At 37.4% G+C, this 22,270-nt stretch overlaps 2 protein-coding genes across 2 annotated transcripts in view; both read right to left on the bottom strand.

The window, feature by feature from the left end:
- Window positions 1–4,769, bottom strand: part of LOC127648727 (sodium- and chloride-dependent glycine transporter 1-like) — an 86,388-nt gene extending 81,619 nt beyond the window's left edge. The window contains exon 1 of the mRNA XM_052133454.1: window positions 4,692–4,769. The gene's annotated coding sequence lies outside the window, so the exon portion shown is untranslated. The remainder of the gene's footprint in view (window positions 1–4,691) is intronic.
- A 5,260-nt stretch (window positions 4,770–10,029) lies between these two features.
- LOC127648728 (Kruppel-like factor 1) lies at window positions 10,030–12,154 on the bottom strand. The gene is made up of 3 exons (XM_052133456.1): window positions 12,007–12,154; window positions 10,876–11,854; window positions 10,030–10,767 (listed from the first exon to the last, which is right to left on the bottom strand). Exons 1-3 carry the CDS (start codon window positions 12,088–12,090, stop codon window positions 10,592–10,594), a joined length of 1,239 nt encoding a protein of 412 aa, XP_051989416.1. The 5' UTR covers window positions 12,091–12,154; the 3' UTR covers window positions 10,030–10,591.
- Between the last annotated feature and the right edge of the window lie 10,116 nt (window positions 12,155–22,270).

Here is a 22,270-nt window from a genome sequence, read left to right as displayed (position 1 = left end):
AGTGTTGTTTATCTTCTTTAAATAGGTAATATATTGTTTATACATTTTTAAACTAATAATATAATATCAACATGAAAACAGCTCATCATGATTCCACTCTTCAGGTAATTTCCGCCTCAAACCATGAGATTCATCCGCCAAAAAACAGTGCCTAATCACACTGACGTAAGGTGTTCCTCCGCAAGAAACTTACAGTTTTATGTTTCAAGGGCCAAAAGTTGCATATTTTAGCTGTAATCTAAATTCTGATGTTACAAAATAATCATACATTTGCATATTATTCTGCTGTACATCATGTGGTTGTGTGATAGTTTATAAACCCACGCTTCAAAAATCTGTCATTATTATCTTTCTAGTGATTTACATTGAGGCTAATGACAATGTAACTTTGTCACATTTACCGGAAATGCAACTGGTTGCTTACATTCGCGTTGCTAAATAATGTGGATAAATGGATTTGGGGACCTCATAGTCACCGAGCCCTAATGTAGGGGCCATGTATTGGCTGTGGGGCCCACATATATTTAAGCATTTATAAACATTTGTTTCCAAAGCTGATGGGCTGCAAAACATTGTTAAGGGCCCCTGGGTACAGGCCCAATTGGCCCGGTCTGTAATTCAACCATGTATGTGATTTTGTTAGGTTCAACATATCAAAATCCAATTCTTTTCACGTAACCCTTGGAACCTGCTAACGTACCCCCTGAGGTTGGGAATCACTGGTATAGGCTAGTTGTCCACAACAAGTTAGATCATTACTAAAAACTGGACCTCAAAGTTCAGAAGAACTCGCCAGGTCTGGTCCAGAGCATTTCTGAAAAACAATTATAGGTTTATATGAAGCACTCTTGATTCTTACGGGACCATTCGGACAGAACATGTTCTTGAGTTATAACGCAGCACTCATGTGCAAGTCCCTGTCATAGACATCAATCTTGCACAAGAGTTTTTAAACTGGCAAAGGGGGCACTCAAGGTTCGGCAGATAATACATTTTTTATACAAAATGCACTGTAAAAGGGCAAAGTTACAGTTTAAATTGTGTAATTATGTTTTTACATTATTACCGTTTCATACTTACTAAAGATTTATGACATCATGGGATTAATCAAGATTATTTTAGTCCAAGAATGACACACTGTCAATTTAACACAAAGCAAAAGGTTTCCAGATAATATTTTAATTGTATTGATATGTTTTGGATTTAGTTGAATGCCAACGATTTGATTTTTGCATGTTTTATTTATAATATCACGGTTACTACTATTTGTCTCAGAGTAAAATGGGTCTTTTTATACATTAACATTTCTAGCTGCCTACTTAATTTAGAAAGTGGGTACCTGGCAAAAGCATCATATTTGGGTGACCTTAGCATCAAAAAGTTTGAAAACCCTGGTCTAGCGCATGTTTAAATAAAAAGCTATTAAAAAAACAGTGCAGAATGACAAAAATGCTTTCAGTATGAATAGACCCTAACACCGTTTCCTCTTGAATTTGAAAGCTCATGCATGATAGCTTTGTACAGAATTATGACAACAACATTCCCCATTTCCAATTAACCAGCAAGGAAATATTGTTCACATAACCATTTAATCCCATCTACTTTACTCTGTGGACAAATGGTGGACAGTCTGTCTAGCCAGGAAATTCAATGTTTTGATTTTCGGTCTGATGAATATGTCTGTGGATGTGATCACCAATAATTATGAGAAAGTGAAAAAAGATTATCACATAAACTTTTATAGGTTTATACTCATATACACATCATGACAGTAATGCAAAAATTATTATGAGAGTTTATCATTAATGTCCTTATGATAACTGCATCCTGGTTTTCTTTTAATAGATGTGTGGCTATTGAAGCACACTGGCCATAACATCCTTTGACAGATTTTTGGAAAAATTCCAGCCTACTTTGCCATCTTTAATCCCTATATTGCACATTTATACAAATTAAAAACATATATTTAATAATGTGAAAATATTAAAGTTGTGGTATTATAATCTCTATAAAAAGATGCATGAAATCATTTTTAAAGGATAGTTCACTCACAAATGTAAATTTTGCCATCATTTACTCAAACCAATATGACTCACTTTCTTGAGTAGAACACAAAATGGTGATATTATTCAGATTATTAGGGAGTGAAAGCCACTGTCTCCATTCACTATTATTGCATCTTAGTGAAATATCTACAAAATTTTGCTTAAAGGTGATGCATGTAATTTTTTCATGTTAAAATAGCTTCTATCCCAGCTTAATATGTCAAGTCAACTATAGCATGCCATTCGAAGGCTGATATCCCAAAGAAGTGTTTACACTGTGGCACAATGAAAACATTGCACTGTTTGTTTGAGAATCCTGACCAGCCCGACACAGCAACAGTGGCTCAACCAATTGCATGAGATTGAGATGGGGAAAATCTGTTTGTATAAACAATGGTAGAAAACACCTGTAGCGTGACCCTAGTGGTGCAAACTTTATCTTTAATTATACCCTAATGACAGATTACAGACCACACGGTGCGTCTCAATCAGCTCCCTAGCTCCCAATTTCGTGAATCATATTGTGAACACAAATTCGGGCACTGGCAAGGGTGTTCATCCAATTAATACTGGGACACTTATGACTAAATCACCTGTGACACAATTACAAGCTTGCGCATTAAGCCAGTATAATCAACAATATGCAAATATACGGTGTTATTTTGAAAGCTAAATTACATAAAGAAATAAAAAAGGAGTGTATTTTTAACCGTCTTCTAACAAAAATATTTAAAAGGTTGTTATACTTTCATAGTCACTTTGGATGAAAGACATTCAAAACAACATCTCTTTTAAAGAGAAATCAAGATTTTGACTTTTATACTTGTGCTCATCTTCTAATGACTTGACAGACTTCAGAATACATGACAGCATTTCAAGTAAGGGAACATAGTGAGCAACGATGCTCCATGTTTTTTAATGTGCATTCTGGGAATTTTTAGGAAGCTAATGATTTTACAAACAAGACAGCTTTAGAAATGGCCAACTCCCTAATCAGTGCCCTGACTACTGAACTAAGGATTGAGACGCACCCCACGTATTGTAATTAACAGATTCAGCCAAAACAGCCCAGAGTGGTTGGATCAACCCATTCAACCCGATCTCATGAAAAGTCAAACATAATTTACGAGTTGGCTATTTCATATGGTCTCGCTCGATGTTGTTCGCATAAACTCGTATGACTTAATCACGTGCAAATTCCCGGATGTCTAATGAGGAAGTGCCAGTTCCACGCACGAGGCGTTAAGGACATACTTATTAATATAATGCCCTAACCTAAACACCTAATCTAAACTTAAACAATCAGCAGAGTGTGCAAATATGATAGGAAGCTGTTGTGTGTGACAGAAGCAAGTAATTGTTGAATATTAGGTGGAAAAGATGTCCAGCAATGTCATTGGCTCTAGTGAAAGTCGTAGGAATTCAAACGAGTGCAGTCGCAAGATAGCCTACGAACTAGCCAAATTAAAAAAGTCATACGAATCCTGCTGATTTCGCCGTGAGAGTGTGTTGCCCCATCACATCTTGCAATTAAACTCCTATAGATTCATTTATTTTCAAATGAGAAACAAATTCTATGCCAACTAAATGTTAAAATAGTCTTATTTTAATAATACAAATTTGTAAAATTACATAACCAAAATATGGCACAAAGGCAGGTAATGTTGACTGACAAAGTGCAGTAGGGTTCAAATAAAAAAATATATATTATTTTGATCACCAACAAAATGTAAGACATGGGTCAGATTTCAAAACAATGATCGGAGTATATTTTTTTTTCCCTTGTAGAACATACCAGACCAACTGAACTGGTCAGTATTCCATAAGAGCCTGAAATAGCAAATCCTTCCAACAATAGCATCCATTCCTCTACCTCTAAAAAGGCAGTCTAATTTCCGATTATGACTAAATTACAGATATAGCATAATGTTCGGCATGATCACACATATGTTTTCATTATATAACTAAATATCTACATTATCTTGAAAAACACTGGGAAACATATGCAATTAAAATCATTACAATAAAAGGTTGCATATTATTTCTCTAGTTAACAGTAATGTTTGAAACTATTCAACCCTCACTCAACCAAAGAAATTACTGGAGTGACTTCAAAACCATTGAACAAAAGCGTGGAGCCGTTAAAAGGTATTTTTTTCATTCAAATGTAGCTTTGAGTCAATTAAACATGCCATAGGAAAACCAAAAATGGGTAATAACGTTCTCTGACCATTTTGTTTGAGAAAGAGTCTAACAATGGCAGCTGTCGATTATCATCATGATGACTTGTGATTTTTTAATGAACAGGTCATTAAAAAATATTAAAAGCATGGCTCATTGTTTATGTAAAATAATAGGCTACCCAATTATTAAAGTGAAACTTGTAGTGAATCAAAGAATACGTTTTACAGACTCTAATAAATAGCCTACATCTCAAACAACTGTATGAGACAACTGAGGTGTGACTGACCGTTTCCACTCACCATGTCCATTTGGTGGACTGTCAACACGTAGCCTACTAGGCTGACAAAGTTTGTAAAACAACAACAACATTAAGTTTTTGAACTTCAGAACTTAAAGAGAAGTTCGGGAAGAAATGCCGAAGTAGAAGTCTACGGTGTTATATAGGCTAGATAGTGCTCTTACCATCGGTTGGTCCTTGATGAAATACTGAAGGCGGCACTGACAATGCAACAGATTTAGAACGGTCTGCGTGTCGTACCGGCGTCTGGTAATTTATGAATACGACTTCCTCGTTACATTCTCTGTTAAATGTACGATATTCAAAGCAAAAACGGTTCAGACGTAGCATCGCCCCTTCATCAGGGACCCTCCCACACGTGAAGACAGCGTGGAAGTTCCAAACAGATTTCAAAAACCTCTTCATAACACGCCAAAGCGTGGTGTCAAGCCTCGCAACTGCCTAACAGTATGCTGCCTATCGTGCATAACCCGATATAGATTAGTATCTGAAAACAAATCATAACTAACTTCCTGCGATATTTATGACCAACACGGAAAATAGTAATAAAACCAATCAATAGTTTTAGTAATGATAAAGACACCAGTCAAATCACCTTAAAAATATTAAATGAAAAACATACATATGTGAATAAGCCATAGTAACTAACTAAAACCGGTAGTGATGAGGAGCACGTGTGAGGCGGCATGAGTGGTAGCCTACATGTTTCTGCCGGCAGACAATAGACCAGCGATTCTACGATTACTAATTAAATGCCGCAAGTAACACCGGGAAGCTGTACGCTAAAAGTATAAATAAAATGCGAGGGTCTACTTACGCTCTTTCCCTTAAATTATCTATATTTTCTTTTTGAACCCCTTAAATGTGATAGATGTTCAAAGGAGTGAGAGGTGGCGCAAAAATGCCGTGCTGTTGTTTTCCATACAGCAGCCAGCGTAACCAACGCAATGTGTGAGTGTGGAATGAAAGTAGCATGAGAGAAATGAGGACATTTAACGACAGACACACATTCTTTACCTTTTTATTCTGTAAAAGATGCTGGAGGATGACATGCGGATGCATACTGCACACGCTTCTCTCTTTAGGCGCCATTGCGCAGCCTAGAGGTCAGTTGAACAACTACAGGATCCGATACGTTGGAGACAGCGTTAGATGTTTTAACTAGAGGTCGACCGAAATAGGATTTTGACGATACAGATAACTAAGTTGAGAAAACATGCCGATAACGATTAATCGGCTAATAGTTTTTAAAATTGATACAGAATGATAAAAAATAATTTAAAATAGGGATGCACTATACAACTTTTTCTCTTCCGATTCTGATTCCGGAAATCTAAGTAGGCTATCAGTCGATCCTGATCCGATACCAGTGTTGTTTTTTGCATAATCAGTTTAGAATATCTTTATATTATTGTGTGGAACTAATCGGAAGTACTCTTTAGTAAAGAAACACAAACCTCTAACTACACATTATTTCAATATAAATGTATAGCTTATTAAGAAACACTTTATTATTAACAAGTATACTGGATAATGTAGCAGAAAAATTAACAGTAATTCCAGTCTTCATGTCTTGAGTAGAAAATAAATAAGTGTCTTATTTTCTTTCTTTCTTTTTTCCCAAAAATATGGAATTTAAAGGATTCAGATCTATTTTTTTTTTTTCAATTTAGTTGTAAGACATCAGTCCACTTTTCATTCACACCCATTGGAACCCATTCAGTTTAAATATTGTTATAAATTGTAAACAAATACTAAGGGCGGCTCGGTCCATTTCTGTGTTGATTACCGGAAAGTGAACGCACCGCCCGGCGCCGTTGGATGGAGCCGTCCAGCTGGCAGAGGACTACATGGCGCCATTCCCAGGAGGCAGCGAAGTAGTAGCTTCTCTCTCTTCTCTCTCTCCACACCCTGTGTATCATGTTCCCTCCCCTCCCGCCCGTTCCCCTCACTCCCACCTAATTACGGCTCCTCGGAGGTGGGGAGACCCACCCAGACCCCAGCCCCCAGTCCAGAGAACCCTTTCCTTTGTCTGTCTCTTCCAACCCCCCAGTCTCTCTCCACAAGCCTCCACCAGCTTTTTCCCGTTTGAGCTACTGTATGGGAGCCGGCCACGCGGCATGCTTGACATCAAATGAGAAGCTTGGGAGGAAGGACCTTCGAATAATAAAAATCTAATTCAATACCTTCTTGACCTTAGAGCAAAACTCCACACTTTGGGACATGTAACACAGGAGAATTTGCTCCAAACACAAGAACGCCAACGCCGACTGTGCGACTGGGGCACTCGACTATGGGAATTTGCACCGAGAGATAAAGTGCTTGTATTGCTGCCCACCTCGTGCTCCAAATTACTCGCAAAGTGCCAAAGACCCTTTGAGGTCAAACGACGAGTTGGAGATCTCGATTATGAGGTTAAGCGAACGGATAGGAGAGGGTCACATCAAACCTACCTCCTCAAACCATGGAGGGAGGCGGTACCTGTAGCCTTGGCGATGGCGGTTCCAGAGAGGGTGGAGCTAGGGCCGGAGGTATCTCCCAAATCAAGTTAATTCACCCAGGTCCCTTGCGGAGACCACCTCTCACTGTCGCAGCTGACAGATGTTGCCAGGCTGCAAGCGGAATTCGCAGACGTGTTTTCTCCCCTGCGAGCACCATATCGAGACCACCCCGGGTGTGGTGGTTCGTAGCTGCCCCTATTGTCTTCCTGAGCACAAGAAAAAGATTGTTAAGGAAGAATTAGAGGCAATGCTCGAAATGGCCGTAATACAAGAGTCACACAGCTATTGGGCCAGCCCGGTAGTTCAGGTACCGAAGAGCTGTGGCTCGGTCCGTTTCTGTGTTGATTACCGGAAAGTGAACGCAGTGTCCGAATTTGATGCTTATCCAATGCCGCGAATTGATGAGTTAGTCGATTGGTTGGCCGTGGCTCAATTTTACTCAACGCTGGACTTAACAAAGGGTTATTGGCAGATGCCTTTAACTCCAATGTCCTGAGAAAAAACTGCTTTTGCCACACCGTTCCGATTACACAAATTTGCAGTGGCTCCACCTCATAAAGGATACTAACGCACGGATCACCCGTTGGTATCTGGCTCTCCAGCACTTTAAATTCAAGGTGGTTCACAGACCGGGGTGCAGATGGTTGTGGCTGACTTTCTCTCCAGAAATGGGGGTAGGCAGGCCGGATGTTGCCCCGGCCTGAGTCGTGTGTGGCGTGGGGACGTGGTCATGTCGGTAAGGCTTGTCACCTGGTTCATAATTAACCCTAAAACCTGTCTCTTGTTATAGTGATGTGGAGGGAGACATAAAAGGCATGCAGAGTGTCCAAAGAGAGAGAGAGAGAGAGAGCAAACAGAAAGAGAGTAATCAGAAAGCACAACAGCTACGAGCAAAGGGAGTGCTTTTTCATTTATTTGTAAATCTTTAAGTGTATTTAAGTGTGTGTGAATCTGAAAATTACAAATCCTGACCTTGAACTTGCTTCGCTGTCTCCTGACTCCTCCATTGCCCTGAACGAAGAGCTTTTTACACTAATCAAAATGACAAAAATACATATTACTGTGAGGATAAAAAATTAATTAAAATCAGATGCGTTTCTGATTTGTTTATACGATTCTCTTGACTGCATGAAGATATTTTTCTCAAATCTCTCACTACCTTTAAATGTACAACTTAGCTGGCTAAAGCATAAACGTGACTGGATATAAACTAATGCAAATAGATGGTAATAATTTTTATTTAAACATTTGGGTAGGACTTGCATGTTTTTTGTCACATTTTTGCAACCGCTTGAGGTTAGCGTCCTCTCAGCCTGGTCTGCAAACATACTGCTATTTTCTATTAATGCAGCATCCATTCAAGAAATGAATTACGTTATAATGATATGACAAAATGTAATGCATACATACGTTTTAGTTGTAGGTGTTTTAAATCTGCATTGTTCAGCTCCGTGCAGTGTTCCGCTGCATAAAACGTGCAGTCTCACATGTCAAAACAACCACCAAGAGGTGTCAGTGATTGCCTCTAGAGGCCGCTCTCATGCTGTATAATGACAGCGCGCACTTCCCAGCCGCTCCAGCACCGGACACAACGGTACACAACTGGGGAAAATTATCGGTGTGGATTTTTGCCAATAACCGATAGTTCCAGAAATCATTATCAGTGCCGATTAACTGGCAAAACCGATATATCGGTCGACCTCTATTTTTAACAGTACAAAAATACAGCAAAACATTAGTTGGGGAACACAAGCATCGATGGTAATAATGCATAGATGTTATTTATATTCTAATAATACAGGGAGATGATAAAGTCAGAAGAAATCCAGTGTCTTAAATGTGTTGGTAAGATCTTGTTTACTTAGTGGTGAAAACCTATAGCTTCCGGACCTCACGTAGACTACTCTAAAGCCTTAACCTAAATAATTCTAATGCAGCACATACAGTGTGAACATACACATGATATGCATGACATAGCTCATTAAAGCCGTTCCTTGTCCAAACATTCAGGATAACCCTCAGTATCGTTGGTCCTTTATTAATATAAACAGCTCAGTCATAAAGCTGAATTGGAAGCAGGCTAGCGTTTGTCATTGCCCCTGAGCAAATAACAAACTTACAAGAGGATCTCTCTTAGTATTCTACCATGTGTGGCATATCATCAGCAAAATGCATTTCATAGGAGAGACTGTCATCTCGTGGTAGAAATAGGTACTTGTTGCATTGTGCCCATGTTGTTAGAGTTTGTCACTAGATTATAATAAGATTAAATAACAAAACTCTCAGCTTAAATATGGAAAGTAGTGCTTCGCATATGCGATCATATGTATGCTAACTGTCCAAATATTGAGTGTAGAACATTTTCATGAACAATGAAAACGGTGTTGTTTTGATTTAATGGCATCTAAGGACGACTCAACGATAACGTTTGTTGCAGATATGTATAACTGTTTTATCGAATGATAACACATGTGTATCTTGTAAAATATCTCTGTTTTGTTGACGGACCATTTACAACTAAATTCACGTCGGCCTTAGAAACCCATGTCAGCTTCCTCTGATGTGACAACCCACGAGTTACAGTGGCTCCTCTGCATGTACCTGTTATAGACAGGAGGGGGCGACATAGGCTACTGTCGATTATCGAGGCTAGCAACAGCCTCATGGTTGTAAATTTAAATAATTTTGTAATTTATTTACAAGATTTATGATGAATATATTTTTTTGCTGATAATGAAGATGATTATGTTATTATATATAATTTCTAAAAGATTTAACAGTGAAAGTAACGAAGGTATTCTACAAGTAGGCTAATTTTAGAAGGTATAGTTGCAGTGCAGATGATAGCCCAATAGATCACATCAAAACTTTTTCATTTTCTTTAATTTCCTTTTTCTTGACAAAAGCTTAATGGTAATAGAAGATAAAAGTTTAAGTTTGACTTAATTTAGTAGCACATTAAGGAATATTCCGGATTCAATACAAGTTAAGCTGTCAAAAGCATTTGTGGCATAATGTTGAACAAATTTGTAAAATTGAAAATAACTTTACATAGAAAAGGTTGGTAAACGACTTTATCACACTAAAATTGTTACCATGCATAGTTGTATGTATGTCTTGTGTCTATACTTTTGAAATAATATGTATTTTAACGTTTACAGATTTGTGCCTATAATGCAAGCCTTTGATCAAAGTGATAATTAAATGAGAAACTACACAAAATGAGACATGATGACGGAGTACAAAAATGACAATGCTTTTAATTCTGTTGCAATCCATGAGAAAAAAAATCCCTGACTGAATACAAATGTATAAATGGAGATAAAAAACAAAACTTTATTTTTTTTTTACAAATGCATGGGTCCTGCCCCGTTTTTATACATCTGGGAAAGTACTACACAATTTACCTTCTAATTGATCGTGCATCTCCTTCTATTAAATACTGTCATAAGTTAAAGCAAATGACATTACTCATCTATTCACATATAACTGCTATCCAAAAATAGGAATTGTCTTAACAATATAAAAGCCTCTAGTCGTTTAAAATAGATATAGTCTCTTTTTTACATATGCCTCTTCATATGCAGGGCCAGGTGATCTGAGCGGGAGAAGGCTCTCTCGCACAGGTGGCACTGAAACGGCCTGTGTCCGGTGTGTTTCCTGTAGTGACGCGTCAACTCGTCCGACCTGGCGAACTTCCAGCCACAGCCTTCCCAACTGCAGTGGTAAGGTTTCTCGCCTGTGAACAGATAAGAAAGGAAAACGTTTATTTATTGGGTAAAGTCTGGACCTTGTTACTTTAACTGAACAAAAGCAACAAGCCAAACAAAACGTATCCACCGCTTACCTGTGTGTGTCCGCATGTGGGCTTTCAAATGGGAACTTTTTGTGTACGTTTTCCCACAGCCGGGGAATTCGCAGCTGTGCGTTGCAGTCCGTTTTCGTGCCCACGAGCGACGCCCTCTTTTGGGTTTGCTGTCTTCTGGATTTAAAAATTCCAGGAGCGGTGAAGATGGTGGGGTCAACATCACACCTGTCATGGCCGAGTGATTTGTTCGCAATGGTTCACTAAACACGCTGTAATGTCCGTGATACTGTTGATGCTGGTCATACTGCGGTGGGAATGGCGCGCTGTTCATGAACTGTTGTTGTTGTGCAATGTTAATGTGATGGTGAGAGTTCATCTCGGTTAAGATGCAGTCTTTCCTCCCTAACATGTCCCTAGACACATCTTGTTGCATACTGTGGTGCCCATAGGCCTGATGTTGCACGCGGTGGGATTCTTGTCCATAATAATGCCCCACGTAGTCGTTTACCATCATGCAAGATTGCTCGTGATGTTCACTTTTTATTTTATATCCCACATTATTTGAATTGGGTAAGTGTGTAGGGTTTCGAGAATTTAGAACCCTTAATTCAGTGTACTCGTGCCTGTCTAAAGGTCCTTTCGAACTATATTCTTGCGAGGAGTCGCTGTGATAATTCATGTCAGGGGTGAACAACTCTGCCACCAGACTCTGACAAGGACGTGCGCTAAAGCTGTTGCCGCAATAAGCGTTTGGCGTCGGGTGACAGCCATCGCTGTCGTAGACAGTACTGCAGCTTTCGGGTGACTCGGGTAAAGAATATGCGGCCGGCTGCTGTGCGGAGTTCTCATTCTCTGATGTGACAGTGTTGGATAGAATGAATTCTAGATCCAGAAATTTGGAAAGATCGTCCTCGTCTTTAGACAAAGGTGACGATTCAACAATGCTGAATTCCACCTCGATGAGGGGTCTTATGTTCCCACCTGTTGAGCTGGTTGTAGTGGGATCAATTTTCCAGTCCTGGGGGGAAAAAAGAGCATTTACCCGGGTTAGATTGCTTTATTCGTCAGTTTAGGAACAATCGTTAGGCTACTAAACATTACAAACAATTAAGAGTGCAATAAACAAACTTTAAACATACTTTCCAACTTTAAAATAAAAACTGAACTCACCTGAACAATTTCAGCCTGCTTTTCGTCCAAAACATGGTTGCTTGAAAATTTATTTAAAGGCAACATCGCATCGGCAAGTGCCATGTTGCAAATGTTAGGGAACTCAATAACTGTTCACTCTCATTCGGTCCGAAACATAGGATGGGTCTCTAATGCTTGACTGTCTAGCTTCTTGTCTCATTATAAGGAGGGATTGAACGTCGAGTAGGCGTGTCCTCGTGACGTTGGTCATGCTGTTGTAGCCTATCAGGTGTTTGCTCTGGCTATACTTGACAACATGTAAACAATTTGTCATAGTACATTCAACTATTTTGTCGTCGTTAAATTAAGCACTCATTATTTCACTAAATTATAGACTATTTTTAGCTTTTTAAATTAGCCATGTTATAAAATATTTGAAAGACTAGACTAGAAAAAGCATTAGCATGGAGAATTTTACATTAAAAAAATGTAAACACACTGAACCGGCTATTTTCATTGTAGTACATGTTCCTTTTTATTCACAGATTTTTAAAACTTCAACACAGTTTACCATAATAAAGTGGCTTACCATTGAGGGGGTTTGGGATGTTCATGCACAATTTATGCAACTTTATTTCAAAGTTTTTTCATTTCTGAGTGTATAATTTGAGTGCTAAAGGGGGCGCCAGAAACCCTTTCCTCGGCAAGACTTCTTACCATTTAAAACAGCATTAATTGGTTTTGATTGGTGGTCCAAAAATAATCTAGAGACTAATTTATTATTTAGCTATTTGTTAAAAGATACCTCGATATGCAATGTGGTGAATAATACCCTTACGTGAAATACAATGCACAAAAAGATCTTAAAATATGAAATCTTAAAAGATGAAAACGGGAATTATTTGCCCTAACCCTTAGAATAAATAGGTCTGGACAACCTAATGTATGGAACACAAAAGTTTAAGACAAGCAACCGTACTAATGGCGTACTGAGTTTCACCGAACCGTGACAATTCATTCGTATTAAAATTGGCCTGGTCTGATACAGGTATTAATTGATCCAGATCGAACCCCCATCTTTAATTAGCATTTATACAAAGAGCTGTAAAATCTCGGAGCCATCGATACAACATGATAATCTCAATGTTAAACAATGGAGGTACATGTTAGTTAATGATCTTTGAGTCAATAGACCTCCTCTTTCAGTTGATGTTAAAATGCAAATGAATGGCCTAATGCTCTCGGGCTCATGTTTAGAGATAATGTGGGCAAGCTTTAACCAAAATACCTCCAATTGATTAATTCAAAACGCCGCATTACATATTATCTGTAAACTGTCGACAGAATTTAGGGGGGGGGCACGTTGTTTAAGAGCTCATATTTGACATAAGATATAACCTATTTATATATAAGATATTTTATATCACTACAAAAAATGAGCGCAATGTTTTGTTGTTTCTTGCATGTCACTGTAAGTTTCTGTTCTGTGCAAGCAAACCAGCTGCATTGCACAATCTTATTCTTTTTATCCGTTCTACGCAATTCAGATTCCTGTACAGCCTGGAGAGAGGTGGAAATGGAAATGAATAGAATTTCCTGAAATTCAAAGAGTGTCATTTCCCGCAGCACAGCAGAGTAAAAGCCTATTAATTTTAATTGTACAAATTGAATGCGTGCGAACAGAATTCCCGTTGTTTCTTTTGGTGCAAAATTTCAGTGCTCATTATAATCTCACGTGTTGTAGCTGTTTTATTAGTAGTGGTGTTATTCATTTGTTGGCACAACCAGATGTATTTAAGTATAATGAAGTGTATTAGCCTACATGACAGCATTCAAAGTTCTAAATATATTTGGTTGTGCTGCCGTCTTGTCACGTTTCTTCTCGTCTTTGAAAGGAAGGACGGAAATGTCGTTTCTTTTTTTCTTTGTTGTTTTCTAAACACAATTAAAGAGATTACAGATTGGCAGACAGGACACAATCTTCCTGGAGACATTCAGTTGTATTTACAAGATGCCTAATTTAGTCAGAGAAATTATTTCATAGGAGCTACATGACTAATTTAACCGATTCAAGAGTCAGCTTAAATTTACAACACTTTTAAGGCCTCCCTTTTCATATGAATAGATGTGCCTGCCAAATATTATTAAGATAAGAAAGATCTATTGAATGCATGTGTCAACATTACACTATATGGGGACACATCCAACCGTCTTTGAGAAAGTATCACATTAAATATTACACCATAAGGTTATTGCAAATTTATATTTAGCTGTTTATATGGCAATAAATGATAAAACTCTTCTACATGACAGGTGTAAACATTAGGGACATAATTTTCCATATTGTTTATTTTTCATGTATTTTGATGATATTTTCTTGCTCCTCAAAACCTCTAGCCAATAACTCTGATAAACGTATTTTATTTCTACATGGAGTGGCTTTAGTATATTTTCTTTAGAATTTATTGACAATGTAAATTTTGAAGAAAATTCCTGTTTGTTGTTTTTCAAGCTGAAATGAGATCCATGCCCTTGGCTATATGAGTTGTATGCATGGACTTAATTAGTATCTTACATACCTGTTTATATGTCATAGCCCACATAATACAGGAAATTATATTTATTTATATTTATTGTTTAATATATTATTATATCCATTTCAAATATACAGCTTTAGTAGACTACTCCACATTATCTGTGACAGGACAAAACATGTGTCAGCCAAAAAGCATTTATATTTAGTACAAACGTACATGGAGAAATTATTTTTGGATGATATATTTAACAGTAATTATCCTTGTTAGTCATAATAGACTGAAGCTCTCTGAGCCTGCAACTCTGCTAACAATTGCATGTATATTTATTCTTCATGAGAACCATTTTATAACACTGACATAAAAACAACCCTTGCTTTATAACATATAAAGCAGCTGATTAGGGAGCGTTTAGTCTGTCAGAGGCAAGCAAGCATTTCTGTTGGACTTTTTAAAGGAGATCAGATAAGGAAAATGTTGATTTTATGAAGGAACACAATCCTAGGGTCTCCACCCTTACACGCTTATGGCCTGTGAAAGATACGTGAGCTTTGTCAAGTAGCCTATATGTATGTGTGCATGATAGAAAATGTTTACACATGTCTGTTTACATTCATAGATATACGATAGTAGTCTATGTGTTTGTATGTGATTGTATAATGGATAAAAAAAATGCCTGCATTAAAGTTCTGCAATCTTCAGTTCATGACATGAACTGATTGCACCGATACTTGTAAATGAGACTGGAGGATATTAGTGTTATATTAGTTTCGATAGGGCTGCAGCTACTTCTGCACTTTCTCAAACTGGGATGGACAATCAAACATTGACCCAACAGATTCCAGCCTGGATTCATAATGGAAAGATCTATTTATCACTGTATTAACAGGCAAGTTATAGCAGCACTCCTTAAACAAGTTGAGAAGAAGCGCCTTTCAAGGTACACAGGCCTTGAATCACTTGTATTTAGAAAAAAAAAACACCTGTTATACCTTCTCATTTCTCTTTTTTAATATTTGGTTAATTTAGTGAGTAATAACTGAGTCAGTCACTGCACACCCACAATCTTATTTATCCACAAAAACATTGTGGATCTGTTCTTCTTATGCTAAAGCTGAATATACATGTTAAATTCACACAAGGGTATCTTCACCACAGTAGCAACAGTTAAATGCAACAGTGATCTTAAAATGAACATGTAACGTAAAAAAAACATTATTTAAATAATTTTATGGCAATGTCATATGCTGATCGTTGATTAATTTTATTACAAAATACTCCAAAATTAAAAGAGAATCTGCCCCTTTTATTGTTCTGTGGAGTCTAAGTGCAGGTAATTACCACCTAGACAAATTTGTTTGGACATTGGAGCAAATATTTGTGTCCACTGCACCGACCACCAGCAAAGTACTCCACTCGATCTTCCTGTGCTAGTACACAGGGCCAACAAAAGGACAAGTCCTTTCACTTCTACCGGACCATGCTAAAGGCTGGAGACCCATTGCAAGTTCTCAGACAAGACAAGGTACAGGTGAGGACAAATCCTCTACCTCCACAGTGGTGGTCTAAATGATTATGGCGAAGCTGGCTTGTTGCATTGGAATGAAGTTGCATCGCTATATACTCAGTAATGGGCCCTGCATGCACAGTATTTACTCAATCGCCTTTCCCTCTGTTTGTCTTCCTGTTCTACTGGCTTTTCACTCACGCACTTTGAATTTCAAATACAATCTAATCTAGAGTCTCCAGAATAGTAATTATCCCTCATCACACAAGTAGGAGGGGAAACCCACTGCTATCTAACATAAATACTCCCCTATGCATGATCTGAAAAAGGAACACAGAAACTGTACCTTTGCTAATTTATCAAAGAAGAAACAGCACATAGTCTGCCAAGAGGGTGGGTCAGGGACATGGATAATCATGGGAAAAGAAAAAGAAATACAGCCATTTTGAATTGTGATCAGTATTTTTGTGGGCCCTGTTGAACAAATTTGAAAATGTATCTACAAATGGACACAATTACAATATATGCTTATTTTTTATAATTTGTGAAATATTTTTTCACAGTGCATTTTTTATTACCATTTGATCAAAATCTGTGTTCCCTGGATAATGTTTTTGTATTGTGGAGATCAGTGTTGGGTGAAATCTGATTACAAAGTAATTAGTTACAGTAATCTCATTTATTTGAGTCAAAAAGTAGTGTAACACATTACTATTTAAATTCTGTGTAGAGAGGAGGAGGGCGGGGCCGGGCTGGAACGACACACGCCTGGTCCCCTATCAGTCCGATGGAGTGTGCAAGGGATAGTGACAAATTTGACGACAGTTAGAGAGAGAGAGAATTACAGGCAGCTGCCCTGTATGTGTTTATGTTTGTGTGTTTTGATTTAAGTTTATCATTTATCACTTTCTGTTTAGCTAATTACTTTTAATTACATTACTTGGGTTCAAAATTGAACAAATTATATTTATTTATAATACAATATGAATTGATAATTCATATGTACATCTATTTGCATTTTTGTGAGCTTAAGGGTGTGCAACAATAACACAGAGAAAAATTAGACTAGTAATTAGTAATGTGATTACTTTTATATGAAGTAATCAGTGAACAAAGCTTTAGAGAATTAATAAGTACTTTGTTGTGGATACATTTTTTGAGTAACTTACCCAACACTGGATGCCAAAGGAACATTTTAATATAAGAAACAATTTCTTCTAGTAATTATCAGTTGAAATAAAATAAAAATAAAACAACACTATTATAGAGCACTGATGCAGTACATCAGAAATATACAGTGGGGTCTAATAGGCAGAGAACATATTGAAATTGTTTACAAAGATTGATATGCTGATACTATAATGTGTAATTATTGTATTTATAAAATTAGAAAAATTTAAAATATAAGTATTTTTATAGTATATTTACATCAATTTCAAATACCGTCTATCATAAAGTCAACAATGTGAAGGATGTGCCATACTAACATCTAGTAGCTGATAAGTCTTTCTCCCTCAGGCTCATTCATAGAGCTTCTCCATGTCTCTCATCTCCCCTGGAGGCCTCTTTGTCTCCAAGTGTAATTGCCTTTGCCTTCTTGGAGCAACTCTTGTCTGGGGACACAAAACTTGTCTCTCTGAATGACTGCATGTGTCTGGGGTCAAAAGACCACAAGAAAAGCCCTTTCATACACCCCTTTCCAAACAGTGCCTGACAAAGTGATGCACTGGATTAATGTCAATGAGGACCACCAGTCCATACAGAACCACTATGTGCATGACAAGAACAAAAGTGACCTGCTCATCATTTGAAGTAATTTCACCTAGAAACCTTGTTTTATATATATATATATATATATATATATATATATATATATATATATATATATATATATATATATATATATATATATACTTTTTGTATACAAATAATGTGGTGTATTGATCTGGCAATTTTTTGTTAATGAAGTACCATCTATAATAAGCTTAATTTACATAAAAGTAAGCTTGTTTGCATGGAAAGGAATGACAATGACTTAAAGCATGTATTTTCTTCACTACTAGTGCCATCAAATGGAATTGCAAAACTAAACATTGTTTTCAAAACAGCTTTCTGAATACATCCCCCTTCTTCCATTGATCAATCAAAGAGTTAGTGGAGCCTGGGTAGCTCAGTGAGTATTGACACTGACTACCACCCCTGGAGTCACGAGTTTGGATCCAGGGTGTACTGAGTGACTAGCCAGGTTTCCGAAGCAACCAAATTTGCCCGGTTGCTAGTGATGGTAGAGTCACATAGGTAAACCTCCTTGTGGTCATGATTAGGGTTTCTTGCTCTCAATGGGCCACATGGTAAGTTGTGTGTGGATCGCAGAGAGTGGCATGAGCCTCCGCATGCAGAGTCTCCGTGGTGTCATGCACAACGAGCCACGTGATAAGATGCATGGATTGATGGTCTCCTCCGCCACCCGGATTGAGGTGAGTAACCGCACCACTACAAGGACCTACTAAGTAGTGGGAAATTGGGCATTCCAAATTGGGAGAAATTGGGTTGAGTCAATGGTACTGTCCCAGACAGATTGCTCAACACAAAAAGAGGAATTTTCATAATGCCATAGTAAAGTAAAATGAAATGAACCTATGAATGGCTTATTTATGTCTGCATATTAAGCTGGGATAGTAGAAAGTATTTTAACACCAGAAAAGTTACATACTTCCGTTTTAATTTAAATACTCAAGACGCAGTGCTATTTCAGCACTGATTGGGCCTGATTAAACTAGATCGTGGGAGGTTTGTAAATAAGATGCAGCTTTTTGCACTGAAATGCCACATGTAAAAGTCACGCAACTTTTTCATGAACTGACCCCTTTGAGTTTTACTAAGGCGCTAAGTAAAAAACTGTAAACTTTCTAATGATATAAATATTGTTTCTACTAAATAAAATTCTAAATATGTTCAGGGTAAATGTGACTCAAAATGATAGATTAGGTCATAAATGTATTAATTATTAAAATAAATGTAAAGGTTTAAAAAAAGTATTTTTTTGCATCTAGGTTCAACTTATTTACACTCACTGAGCAATTTATTAGGAACACCTGTACACCTACATATTCATGTGATTATCTAATCAGCGTGGCAGCAGTAAAATGTGTAAAATCATGCAGATATGGGTCAGGAGCTTCAGTTAATGTTCACATCAACCATCAGAATGGGGACAAAATCTGATTTCGACCGTGATTGTTGGTGCCAGGTGGGCTGGTTTGAGTGTTTCTGTAACTGCTGATTCTCTGGGATTTTCAAGCACAACATTCTCTAGAGTTTTTCCAAATGGTGCCAAAAGCATCCAGTCAGAGGCAGATCTGCTGATGGAAACACTTTGTTGATAAGAGAGGTCAGCGGAGAATAGCCAGACTGGTTTGAATTAACAGAAAGGCTACAGTAACTCCGATATCCACTCTGTACAATTGTAGTGAGCAGAATAGCATCTCAGAATGCACAACACGTCGAACCTTGAGGCAAATGGACTACAACAGCAGAAAACCACACCATACCATAATGTTCCTAATAAAGTGTTAAGTGAGTGTACACTGCTATTTAAGTGATATTAAGCAAGCATAAAACTAAGACAGTTTTAAAGTTTTTGTTATGTAGGATTCTCTAATGTAAACTGGCAATTTCAGAAAATGTTTTCCTAAGAAACTGAACAGCTAAAATATAAATGAATACAAGTGTTTATTAGTATAACCGAAAATCTAGAATTCAACCAGTGAAAACATTTTTAGACAAAAAAACAAAACTAATGTTGTCATACATTCCATCACACAATTAGCAAATATTGTTGGACCATGTGTCTTTTTACATTTGAGTGGCTGTTTTGTTAAGCTGCAGTAGTTTTGACATTCTGTTTTTATCTGAATAAAAGGAAAAAACTCACTGCTCCTTAAAGAAATAACACCTGCCTTTGAAATGACAGCCTTTGTCCAAATGCAGACTGTGGGTCTTGTTTTCATTCATCAGGAGTGACTTCTACTGTAAAGAATGTGGACAAATTATTAGAGGGAAACCCATGAGCTCACCTGTCTGAGTGATGCCTTTCAATTCTGACAGACCTGCACTTTGCCATTGTCGTTGCCCTCTCTTTATCCATTCATCCATTGACGTAAAATGAATGCAAAAATGTGAATCTATGAAAATGCTCGACAGTACATCATGAACTATCTTTGATAAAGAGAGAACCTTTGATTACAGTACAGGACAACTACAGTCCATGTACAAAGTAAACAAATACAATGTTTCAGTGGGCATATCAGTGTCAGATATCGATCAGCTGCGTGATTACAGCCCTAGCACTTTCTCCTATTGTGACATGTTGGCCTCAACAAGCTGTTGCTTTACACATAATATCCTTTGCTAAAGAAAACAATGTTGTGTATTGTGTAACCAAAACATCGCATCAGTACTTACCTGCAGGCTTTTATCCCAAAATGAGCACAACCGAAGACTACGAGTACATGTATGAAATAGACCTGCTGTTGTGAGAAACACTACTTGGGTTTCCTGCACAATGTGTGTGGCACAGTCTCTGTAAGGTGACCCAACTGGGACAGTTGAATTAGGCTTTATCAGTTAGCACCCTGGAGGTTTGTTGAGAGATAAAAACCAAGTTTTGCAACTTTTCCAATAAGTGACCTCTCTCTAAAAGTAATTATGGAACAGTGTGTCCTTTGGCTAAACCTGAAGTCCCTTACCAGAAGATATAATTTTAACATTTAAATTCCCCTCTGCATAAGTACTGCACATAAATATTCCATGTTTAAACATCTTTACACCAATTAAGAATTCTATATTAAAACACCCCAGCTGTCAGCATGAGGCCACATTCATTAATTTCTCCTTTGTTTACGATGGAGAGTTCCTCGCAAGAGATTTGCGGGATCAGACTAGAACACCATCATTCTTGCTGATAAACTCTTAATGAGATCAAGGAGATATTAATCAGAATTACCATGTTAAGGAGAACTAATTAACAATGTTCTGGCTGATAAGAGCATCTCTATTAATATATTTCACAGCTGAATATTTGAGGCAAATAGTTGCAATGGTATTTTAACACTTTGGTTTAGTTTAGTCCTGAGCTGGACTTACATGAAAACTAAAAATCATCACTGGAAAATGCACTGAAATGAAGTGCCATGCTGTGAGTAGACTCACAGAATCAATCATGATGAGCATTCAACTCTACATGATGTTATTTACATTAAACGATATATTAAAATACCCTCCACACAGTCAAATTAAACAAACTTACAGAACTATTAATTTATTCAGTTGTTAATTCTGCCAAGTATATTTTATCAACACTGACTGAGTAAAACCTTTTTGTTGATGCCATTGAACAGTTTTATATGCATTTTTATTTTGCCTCCATCTGTTTCCTTTTTTAATGTAAATGCTTTTCTTTTTTAGTATAGGTTCTCATGAAATTGAGGACAAACAAGCCAGAAATTCAGGAAAACCCCTATTCTGACGGTTACATAGTCTTCTGAGAAATCCTGGCTGTTTTCTGGCTTAAACAGGTGGAACTAGTCCTTCAGTGGGTGTCAGCAGTGAGGTCTTTAAACTGCTAAAACCCTGAGAGACTCCAGGGAGCCTAACGGTAAGTTCACACTCACCGCAGGCCCGTTCACACCTGACTGAACAGGACTGGGGCTGCTCTGATTCCCTCACATGCACACTTGCTCAGAGTCAGTCAAACTGTGGGGGAAATTATTATAAATATTATTATTATTATTTGACCCTATTTATACACTTCCCTACTCTATCTACAGTTACAATACATTATATGACTTCCCCTATTCATAGTTATACTTTAGATTGTAATGCTTTTTAACACAAGCAACCTATTTTAACGCAGCAGAAGTTAATAAAGTTAATCATATACGTGCTGTCATGCAAAAGCAGCATAATGTAAACAGTCAAAAGACTTTATGACATGATCATATTATAAGTGTTCTTTGCCTGCTTTAAGTTACAAAAGCAATATCTTCTTATAAACAGTGATAACATACAACACATTACAAGTCAAACTTATAATGAAAGTTATTTAATAAAAGTCTCCAAATAAGATGTGCAATCATTAAAGTGTATTGAATAGAGTCCAGTATAGAATCAGTTTGATTTTTTTTAATTATTCTTCGGTTTGTTTACACCCAAGAAGATTGGCTATGTAACGAATGAGGCAGCAAGGAGATGCGGATCTAAA

The sequence above is a fragment of the Xyrauchen texanus genome, chromosome 9 (assembly GCF_025860055.1).
Source record: "Xyrauchen texanus isolate HMW12.3.18 chromosome 9, RBS_HiC_50CHRs, whole genome shotgun sequence".
Lineage (NCBI taxonomy): Eukaryota > Metazoa > Chordata > Actinopteri > Cypriniformes > Catostomidae > Xyrauchen > Xyrauchen texanus.
This window is presented reverse-complemented; position numbering and strand designations above follow the sequence as displayed.

Excerpts from the sequence above, each read along its gene's own strand:
- LOC127648728 (XM_052133456.1), bottom strand. The coding sequence starts at position 12,090 with ATGGCACTTGCCGATGCGATGTTGCCTTTAAATAAATTTTCAAGCAAC. Across the intron at positions 11,855-12,006 it reads AGCAGGCTGAAATTGTTCAG|GACTGGAAAATTGATCCCAC; the intron begins GTGAGTTCAGTT and ends TTTTCCCCCCAG. Across the intron at positions 10,768-10,875 it reads CCACATGCGGACACACACAG|GCGAGAAACCTTACCACTGC; the intron begins GTAAGCGGTGGA and ends ATCTGTTCACAG.